This window comes from Eurypyga helias, unplaced genomic scaffold, assembly GCF_000690775.1.
Source record: "Eurypyga helias isolate BGI_N326 unplaced genomic scaffold, ASM69077v1 scaffold11736, whole genome shotgun sequence".
Taxonomy (NCBI): domain Eukaryota; kingdom Metazoa; phylum Chordata; class Aves; order Eurypygiformes; family Eurypygidae; genus Eurypyga; species Eurypyga helias.
Window position 1 is genome coordinate 55,602 of NW_010257258.1, and position 9,492 is coordinate 65,093.

At 54.8% G+C, this 9,492-nt stretch overlaps 1 protein-coding gene across 1 annotated transcript in view; it reads right to left on the reverse strand.

Annotated features, from left to right (window-relative positions):
- Positions 1-2,910: 2,910 nt before the first annotated feature.
- LOC104511372 (protein FAM19A3-like) overlaps positions 2,911-9,492 on the reverse strand; it is a gene marked incomplete at its 3' end in the record, with an annotated part of 15,585 nt that continues 9,003 nt past the window's right edge. The window contains exon 4 of the mRNA XM_010153959.1: positions 2,911-2,994. Coding sequence (XP_010152261.1) covers positions 2,911-2,994 — 84 coding nt within the window. The remainder of the gene's footprint in view (positions 2,995-9,492) is intronic.

The window sequence follows — 9,492 nt, forward strand, 5'->3', positions numbered from 1 at the left end:
TCACCAAAGAGAGCCTGGCACATGCAGGGAGAGAGGGACGGCATTGCCGAGGGGTTTGCGTTTCTGTCCGTGTGCCTGGATGATCCCATCCAAACCTTCCATGGATGGAATGCCACGGAGCTGATTGTAATCTCCAACTCCATTGATCAAAAACAGGCTTTGAACTCCCCCTGTAATCTAAACATCAGTTATCAGAGATACTGGTAATTTAGTCTAAATTCTTCTTTCTTAATGTTCTCGAAATAACATCTTCTCAAACACAATCCAAAAAACCCATCAGTGTAACAAAAAAATCCCCCTACAAGACTGAGCTGCTACTTCTTGAATGCCCTAAAAGTGATAATTTGGTCAATAAATGGTCAGATTTGCAGAGCTTTTCAACTCCGAATCAATCACTTTACACCCATTACTCAATGCCGAAATCCACCGAATGCATTGTCGAACTCATTGAAAACTTGTGTTAGTGATATTAAGTAATTAGTAAGATTAATGCTGTTGCAGGGCTATAACCTGGGCAGAATCCAGATTGATTAGAGTTAATTATCTTCTGCTGGCTTAAACAATGTATCTACTGTTTTCCCCACTATGCAAGAGCAGAAAGCATAGATGAAAGATTCCTTCCTCCGCGCGGTACACGCGGGGCCGAGCGCCTGCCGGGGTGTTTCGGAAAGACACCCCAAACCAGGGGGTGCCACCTCCTCCTCCAGGTCAGTTGGCTTTGTGCATCTGATCCCCCCATCCACACCGGCTGCTCATCCCGCTTCCCAGCCGGCTGCGTGACCCACGCGTCTCCACGCCAACACGTTTCCTCCGAATTCACCGATTCTACGCTGTTTAGCCCAGAGGGCTGATGCAATAACTTATGCACGACCCTGGCTTTCCAATCAACATTTCATTATTATAAATGATTGCAAAAGTTTCCATATTCTACATTTTGTCTTTGCAGAGAATTTTAAGCGCTCTTTAATTTTGTCCCTCGGTGCTGGCATGTGTAACAATCCTGCTGATCCATATTCATGTCCTCCCAGCCCTGCAAAGACTTCACAGCTCACGGAATTATTTTCTTAAAGAACACACCCACAGTATCTATTGTTGTTATTAATGCAATGTGATTTCGGCCCCTCTAATAATCTCAGGACATGAATCCCAGTGTATTTAAATAATTGATTGACTTAGAGCTCACATCCACCCACAAGTATTTAATTGGATCGTTACTTGATCCTGGCTCGGTGCAGTGTATCTGTTACCAAAACATCAATTCTGTGTCTCTGCGGACAGAATCCCTCTCCTGGAAGCTCAGAGGACCAGTCTGGGGAGCAGTGCAGAGGGGAGGGGGACAAGGTGACGGCGAGGGAGGTGGCCAGTCCTGCTCCACAGGGCACAGCCGGCTCCCGACACGCGTGGGGAAGCCGAGACCAGAGAAAAGCACATCATTAGAAGGCAACGGAGCATGTGCTCATTTGTCCACGTTTGCAGTTAGCAGACATTTATAAGGGGTGTCTGACATTCGGATTCAGGTCAACCTGCTAATATTATATTAACCTCTGGTGCTGCTGATGTGCACAGGGAAAAAAACCCAACCAGGCTTTGCAGGGATTTGACACGCTGCCCAAGTCATCTGCTGACCATGCTCAGCATGCTGCCAGCCGGAGGCACCGCCAGCTGCCCACAGCCGTGCCCCGTCAGCCCAGCCACGAACAGGGCTGAAGCTTCAGCGACTGGCCCTGATTCTGCATCCGTGCCGTTAGCATCCCTGGGACAGAGCTGCCCCAACCTCCGTGCCCTGCCAGGGCCCCATGCAGCTGTAATCCCGTCTCTCCCGCAGCCACAGGAGCTGCCCAGGTGGCCAAGTCCCATGCCCAGCGCAGGTTTCTGCTCCCACCAGCATCTCCCGGTGGCCTCGGTCCCCGCCGGCACAAGGGCTGCTGGAGCTGCAGCACGGAGCAGAAGACCCTTTCAGGAGAGCAGCTCGTGCCTCACAGCCCTGGGGCTCTGAACCTGAGGGCAGAGGATCAGGCCTCCCGTGGGACAGGCAGCCAGGGATGCAGAACGGGCCAGGAGAGCAGGTGCTGCATCACAGATTGAATGTGCCTACAAAGGCCAACAGAATCATACACATATTTTCCATTTTACCTGTTTGACCCATTAACTAACTACAGAATTCCCCTGTAATCCCCAGCAGATGGGCATCAAGGAGAAGACCTCTGGTCCTAGCTAATCCCGTTGTTACGAAGTAATGCTACAGAAATCAAATACCAGCACTAAATCAGGAGATTAACAACAAGCTGGGAAATGCACAAATTAAATTGCAACCTCCCTCGCTGCTTTGCCCAAGCAAATGGCTCCGTTTCTGCTCCGGCCACTGCAACCCCCTCAGCTGGAAAACGGGGTTAGAAATCACTTTATAAAAATGAGGCTCAGCTTTAATCCCTGATGCAGTCAGTAAGCAGAGCCTGCCAGGATGAGACGGTGCCCATGGGACCTCCCCCATCCCTGTCCCCACACATCTCTCGCCTGGGGAGGGGAGAGCATCCAGCTTTTCCAAATGTGCAGGGATCCTACTCCAGAGATAGAGCTGTGCCTGGGAGAAAAGATGAGGGATAAGTGCTGCCAGATGACCACATCTGGAGCTCAGGATTTCTGACTTTTCCTGCTGGCTTGGGAGCATTCAGGGATGAGGCTTTGCCTGCAGCGGGGTGGGACACAGGCACTGCTCTCTGGTGCAGTGCCACCTCCGCAGCCATCCCCAGGCTGTCCCACGTCACCCGCCTCAACACAGGTCACAGGGACAGGCCCTGGGCTGGAATTGGATTGGAGCAATCACAGCCGCTGGCAAAGCCAAAGCCTCCTGTGGGTCTCCCAAAGCCAAGTGCCAAAGACACGGTGCCGATGCTCTCCTGGCTTTCGCACCTCCAGCTTCTCCTGCTGCCGGGTCCTGCCCAGACCCAGCAGGCTGCTGCCGCAGTCCGGAGCGGGCAGTCGCTCCCGGGACAGCTAAAAGCAGCGGGCAGATGAGAGATGATGCAAGGGAAGGGGCAGCAGCCCTAGAGCAGCCGGGGCCAGGGAGAGCGAGGGGTTTCTGCAGGGAGGGCTGTGACTGCACATGGCTGGGGACTATGAGCACCTAGCAGCAAGGACCACCAACCCCAGGGACCCTCCTGGAGACGGCAGGACCCAGTCTGCGGGTGATCCCCGGCAGTGCAGTTTGCACCCCGACTCAATTATTATTGCACAGTAGCATCTGCATGAATATTTCATTCCCTCCCTTAAGAACAGCTCCACAAATGCACAGTTTAATAAACCATGAGGATGCATTTTTGGAAGAGCCATCTAATGCTTCACAGCCCCATCATCACTCATTAACCGGAGCGAACGCTGGGAAGTTGGGGTTTTATCTTGGGGACCCTAATGGAGTCCCACCGCACGTGAGGCAGCGGGGAAGGAGCCACAGCCCCCAGTCCCCGAGCCCTGGCAGCAGGACCCAGCAGCACCCAGGGCTGTGCCTGCCTCCTGCTCCTGGCAGGATGGAGCAGCGTGGGAATGCTGGAGCCATTCACTTACCCCTGCAGCCCCCCTGCCAAACAGGGATATTGCTACTGATGAGCATGACAGGGGGAAGAAATGAAAGTAGAGAGTTTCTTAGCAAAAGGCATTGGCAAACTAGAAAAATACTGAAGCCCACGTGCAAACAGACACGTGTCAGGAGCTGCGTGCACCCGCCCTGGCTGGAATCACGTAAGCTGGACCAGGTGGACTCCGCTGCTGCGCTAAGCTGGTCTGCTCTTCTGCATTCCTAGATACAGCATGGGAGCTACGTGGTAGCTTATTTCCCCCCCCCAAGAGCTGAGGTGATTCTAGCAAAAATCTTGCTGCTTCTGGAAAAGACAAAAAACTTTTTCTTGTCCTTGTTTGAATTCATCGGAAAAGCAGCACTAAACCAAACGGCCAGAGCGGAGCAAGCCGAGTGACAGCAGTAGATGGAGGTGGCAGAGATGACTTCTACTGCTTCCTGCTCCAGGGGAAGGGATCCAGTTAAGTCTCATGAGGAGGAAATTTAGAGACAATGAAAGAAAATGCTCCTCCAGCCCTAAACTGGGGCTGCAAGGGGCAAGTCCTTGGCAGGATGACGTAGGAGCGCCGCTGGCAGAAGGCCCAGGGATGGCACCAGTTGTAGCAGCCAAGCATCAGGGAAAGCCAACTGGATTTGGGAAGGGCACAGACCACCCCTGCCAGCACGCTCCGCCGGCTCGTGGTGCGGGTGCGTACACAGGGGTCCTGTTGGGGTTCCCCCCAACAGCACCCTCTTAGTGCTCCTGCTCCAGAACAGCTTCGGGTTACTGCTGACAGGTAGCGCTGATTTATATAGCAGAAATAAATGAGTCTGCTCTGCAATTTTACCTAATTTTGTCTCCCATTTCAATTTGCCATCTTTCAGCATAATGCCAGGTGGTTAATTATGTTTCCATCTTATTCCTCAGATAATGCCCCCCTTGTACTGCACATCGTAGCCGCTCAAAGGGTTTCATTTTACCTTTCATTTCACCTCCTAGCACAGCTCTAAATTTAGTCAGCTTGTAATTCTGGGGTATTTTATACATTATGCCTTTATTATTGTGAAGTAAAATGGAATCCTTGTCTTTTAATTCACTCTCTAATAATTTTCCACCAAGCCTTAATACAAAGGGTTTTTTTTTTCTTAAGACTAATTGAATGGGGTGTAATTATAATACCCAGGGAGATGATACTCCAAGTACCTTAACTGTGACAGTTTCCCCTGACTAATCGCCCCTTCGCGACTCGCAGATCTTGGCTGTGCAAGCTCCCCGACGGTTACTGCTGTGCCAGGACGGAGCTTGGGGGGATCCAGGCACGGTGCAGCTCCTGGGCTGGGGTCGCGAGGTTCCCGAGTCGCCGATGTGGCTGCGGGGGCTTCTCTGCTCTCCAGAGACCAGCAAAGGGGATGGGGTGTCCAAGGCAACCAGGCCACAGGGCTGGCACCGTCCCACAGAGGGACCAAAGACACGGGGCATCGCACAAAGTCCTCACCACAGGAGCAGCCAGCCAGCAGCCACAGCGCAGGGACGTTCCCATCTCCATCACCCTCCTCCTTGGCTTAACGCTCTGGCTACAGACGTTCTGCTGCTTGGCCAGAGGAGAGCGTTGAAAATCCAGAGAGCACGCAAGGGAGGAGTGCCAGGAGCCGTGCCAGGAGCATCCTTCCCAGAGAGACAGAGCCAGCACTGCTGCAGCGCTTTCCTCCAAAACACACGTACCCACTGGGAAGGAGCCGGGATTTTCCACATCTGCGCACTTCACCGTGACAGCGGAGCACAACAGGCGAGGTCAGCACTCACAGAGACACCAAGGGGCTATTTCCTCACTAAACCCTGCATTGCCCTACGCGGAAAATAAGCACCACGGGCGGCTGTTACGCAGACAATAAAGTGTTTTTGTATCAGCGCAGGTGTCAAGCTCAACACTTCTGCAGAGTGGCTCCTTCACAGACGAGCACACTCAGCCAGGCAGGGATGCTCCCAGCAACAGCCCAGCGTTTGCTATTAGGAATAACCCTCCACATCCCACAGCCAGGAACAGGGTGAGGGGACACACAGGCCACTCGGGGGGAGAGGGCAGGAGCAGGGGGACATGGCATGGCAGCAGCGGGGTGCAAAGGAGAAGCGCACAAGGCTCCAGCCAGTATCGGAGGGAAAGCAGGTCTTTAACCCGAGCTCAGCAGCCTCCAGCCCAGGGATTGTTTGGACTAACAGGGATGGGGTCTGGGGAGGGGGCACAGATATTTGGGCATGCCCAGGTGCTACTTTTTTGTGGTTAAGCTGCAACCACCTGAACTGAGGATATGCAGCAGGGATCTGCTCCCAGCACCACCACACGTGCCAGTGCCGGTACCCCTGCACAGCCCCAGACTGCTCACCTGCCCGTGCCCCAGGGATAGGGGTGCTGGCACCCACACTTCACACCAGGGGCTAGCAGAGAGCTCTGTAGCCTTGACAAGCCCTTGCTGCCACTTTCCAGATGTGCTCTGGGATCACCCATTCCCAGCGTCTCTCTGGTTAAACCTCCCTGGCCAGAATTCACCCAGTACAGGCTTGAGAGCAGGAACTGCAGCAAGGAGGAACGCCAAGGAATAACATCGCCAGAGACCTGGGAGCAGATGGAGGGGTGGGAAACCCTCCCCATGCTGGTGTAGATGGTGAAGCCAGCATCTGGCCTGAGGAGCAGGAGCAGTTAAAGCTCCCAGCTGATTTGCAGGTGTAGGGGCAGAGTGAGAGCAGACAGAAGCCCTCACACACCCCAGGGAGGCAGAGGGCAGCAGCCAAGCTGGGGCTGGGGCCATGGAGAACCCCAACAGACACACAGGAAAGCAGCACATCCCACATCCAAGGCACCAAGATACCTCCACTGCCCAGGACACCAGAGAAGGGCATTGTAGAGCCTCCCAGTAGCCCAGCACAAGCCAGAACTGGGAGAACAGAGAGACAAGAAGGTTGCTAAGAAAGCACAAAGCAAGAGTAGCTTCTCAGAGCCCCATTACTCCACCCCAGACCCAAGAGCAGAAGAACTAGCAGCTGAAGAAACTGCTCCCCCACAGACCTGGCAGGAGAGAGAAGGCTCAGCCTGGCCTCAGAGAGATATGAGGGAGAGCAAGTTAAAAGCAGTACCTCCTCCTCCTCCTGCAGCAGCATCCCACTCGCCCCTGCATCCTTAATTTAAGCTCTCCTGAGGCCAGATTGCCTATTGACCCCAGCTGCCTTTGCACTTCAGCCTTTAACCCATTCCCAGGTTCTGCCCCTTGCCCCCAGCCCCAAGGTCCATGGCTCCTCTGCCCCTCATTCCTTTCCTCAAGCTGGGGAAAGCAGCAGCTTCTGCTGACGGAGCTGTTGGGCCTGGAGGTACCAGTCCAGGTTCAGCTGAGTGAGGAGGCAGGGGGGAAATGCCGGCTTATTCATCCCAGGCTCCCATACCAGCCTCTGTCCTCTCCAGCCAGCATCCTAGAGCCGTGGGGTAAATTATCCGCACTGGGAACAGCACTCAGGAGATGAGCTGGATTGCCCTGGGCCAGGGCATAAGTTGTCCCATCCTGTCCCCTGCCCTTCCCCTCTCTCCTCACCAACACTGCCCCATGCTTGGGGGATGAGTCCTGCGGTTCTCCTCTGCAGGACAGATCCTCTGTTTTTCAACACTGGGAAATCTCTTGCCAATTATTCTGAATTTGTTGCTTTTTTTCTCCCTCCATATGCCATTTTTAACCAGTAAGATGTCCCACCAGATAGGGCTCTGCAGCAGGAGAGGTACAGAAAGCTGACGGTGGTTTTTTTTTCTGTATCTTTTGTCCATCTCAGTCTTTTCTCCCCAGGGAAGGAGGCTCCTGCCGTGCATTCCTTCTCCTGGTAACTTCTGCCCCAGGCTAGTCTCGCTCCCTTGGTGGAGGAGAGCTATCTCAGGGGTATTTTCGGTCATCCAGCCGTGCCAAGTCCAGGACAGACAGCCTCTGCACAGCTGGGACTGTCCCACCGGAAGCTCAGTGATGTCCCCCCATGGGACAGCTTGATGGCCCTGGGGGCATGGGCAGCCATGGGTTCCTCTTCTGTTGGGCTTTTCCCTCTGCTGCTCCTCAAACCATCCCAGCAGTGCAACAGGGAATAACAAAAACTGTATCCGAATGCGGAAGCCCTTTGCTGGGTAACCCAGCGGCTGAGCCTCGCAGGGCCCACGGCAGGACATCGCTGTGCCCGTGCTGGCCGCGCATCAGCAGCCGTGGCCCCCTGGCACAGCTACCTGCCCACCGGAGCAGGTTGTTGTCAGTCAGATCTCAGCATATGGAAACAGAGGGACATGGGCAGGCTCATCAATGCAGCAGCATCAGTGAAATTGAGACAGAAACCAGCCTGTTGAGCATCGCCCAAACCCTTCCTCTGCAGTTCGGCTAAAAGCAGGAGTGCGCCTTTCAATGCAATGTGCCATTAGAGAGTGGAAGTTACTGCCGAAGATTTTACTGAGCCAGAGGATTAGGCAGTTGCATGAGTAATGACAGTGGCTGCCACTGCACGAGCTGTTGGGATTAGGGGCCAGCCCCCCTGCCTCTGCCTCGGATCCAGTCGGTAGGAGGAAGAGTGCTCCCAAAGCCTCCCGGTGCTGCAGAATGAGCAGATCCTTTGCAGAGATTAAAATGAATTTATTATTTCACAGTCTGGTATTTACATCGCATCTGGAGCAGATAATTACGTACTCCGTTACAAAACCATCTAAATAGGGAGTCCTGCCAGCGGCAGCCGGAGCACAGAGGCAGTGGCTGCGCTCACCCAGGATCCCTGGGCACGCGCTGTGCTGCCAGCCCCCGCACCAGCTCCAGCCCCGAGCCAGCACATCCCTGTGTGGGTCATGGAGCGGGGCTGGGGGGGCACTGACCCCGCTCCCCACCACAATGCTCTTGCTCAGACCATGTGCCACCGGCCTGGCCAGTGCAGCAGCCCTGGGGTCGCCAGCCCTGCTGACATCAGGAGCACGGGGCTCCCATCCTCTCCGCCTCCAGCTGCCATGTCCTGGAGAAGGTCACGAGCCCATGGCCAGGAGATGGTACATTTTTCTTTATTTTTAATTAATGCGATAAAGCCTGGCTCGGTGTGGGGCTCTGGCTGGGCCTCTGCTCAGTGTCAGGTTTGCCAGACCCGAGGGCTTCCCCGCACGTTATTCTGAAATCCGACTGCAAACACGAGCAGTAACTCAGTGCCTGGGACTTGCACGGTGCAGAACAGATATTAAACTCACAGCTTGATTAATGCAATTACCAGGGAAGGAGAAACCAGCAGCATGCTCCATGGAGATGTTTCACCATCCCTGGGGGCTGTGGGATGTCTGACAGCCCCCGGTCACGCTGCTGCACCCACCACACATGGTCACAGCAGCCAGGTCACGGGGCAGGGAAAGCACAATGCTCTGGGGGTCGGAACAGCCTTCCAGGTGACACGAGGTCAGGCCCAGAGCTCAGCACTGGCTCCTGGGAATCCACTGGTCCAGGAGCTGTGAGCCAGACTCGGGAGGGTTTCACAGAACCACTGACTTCCCAGTCCCTGATGGCAATCCTGGGAGATGGGGAAAGGTGACTCACAGCAACGATTTCAGCTATTTCAGAATAAAGCCCATTTTGGGTCTGTCTGCACTGTCAACAGCTCTTACATGACTGGAGCATTTCCTTGAAGAGGATGGGAAAATGAGCCCATTTCGTGGTTGGTGAGTGTGTCCCCGGGGCAGGAGGGGACCGTGGAGCGACAGGAGTCTCGCAGCTCTGCTGGGGTCCCATACTGGCAGCCTCCGGGGTGGCCGGGGCTCAGCTGATGCTCTGCTCTGGTACCCGGCTTGGTCCTGCTAGCAGGTGCAGGACGGCAGCCCCGCAGCATCCCGCCTCCACAGGCACTGCACGCCGGACCACATCCTGCTGCTCCCGGCTCTGCGGAGCCGCGAGGACCAGTGCCC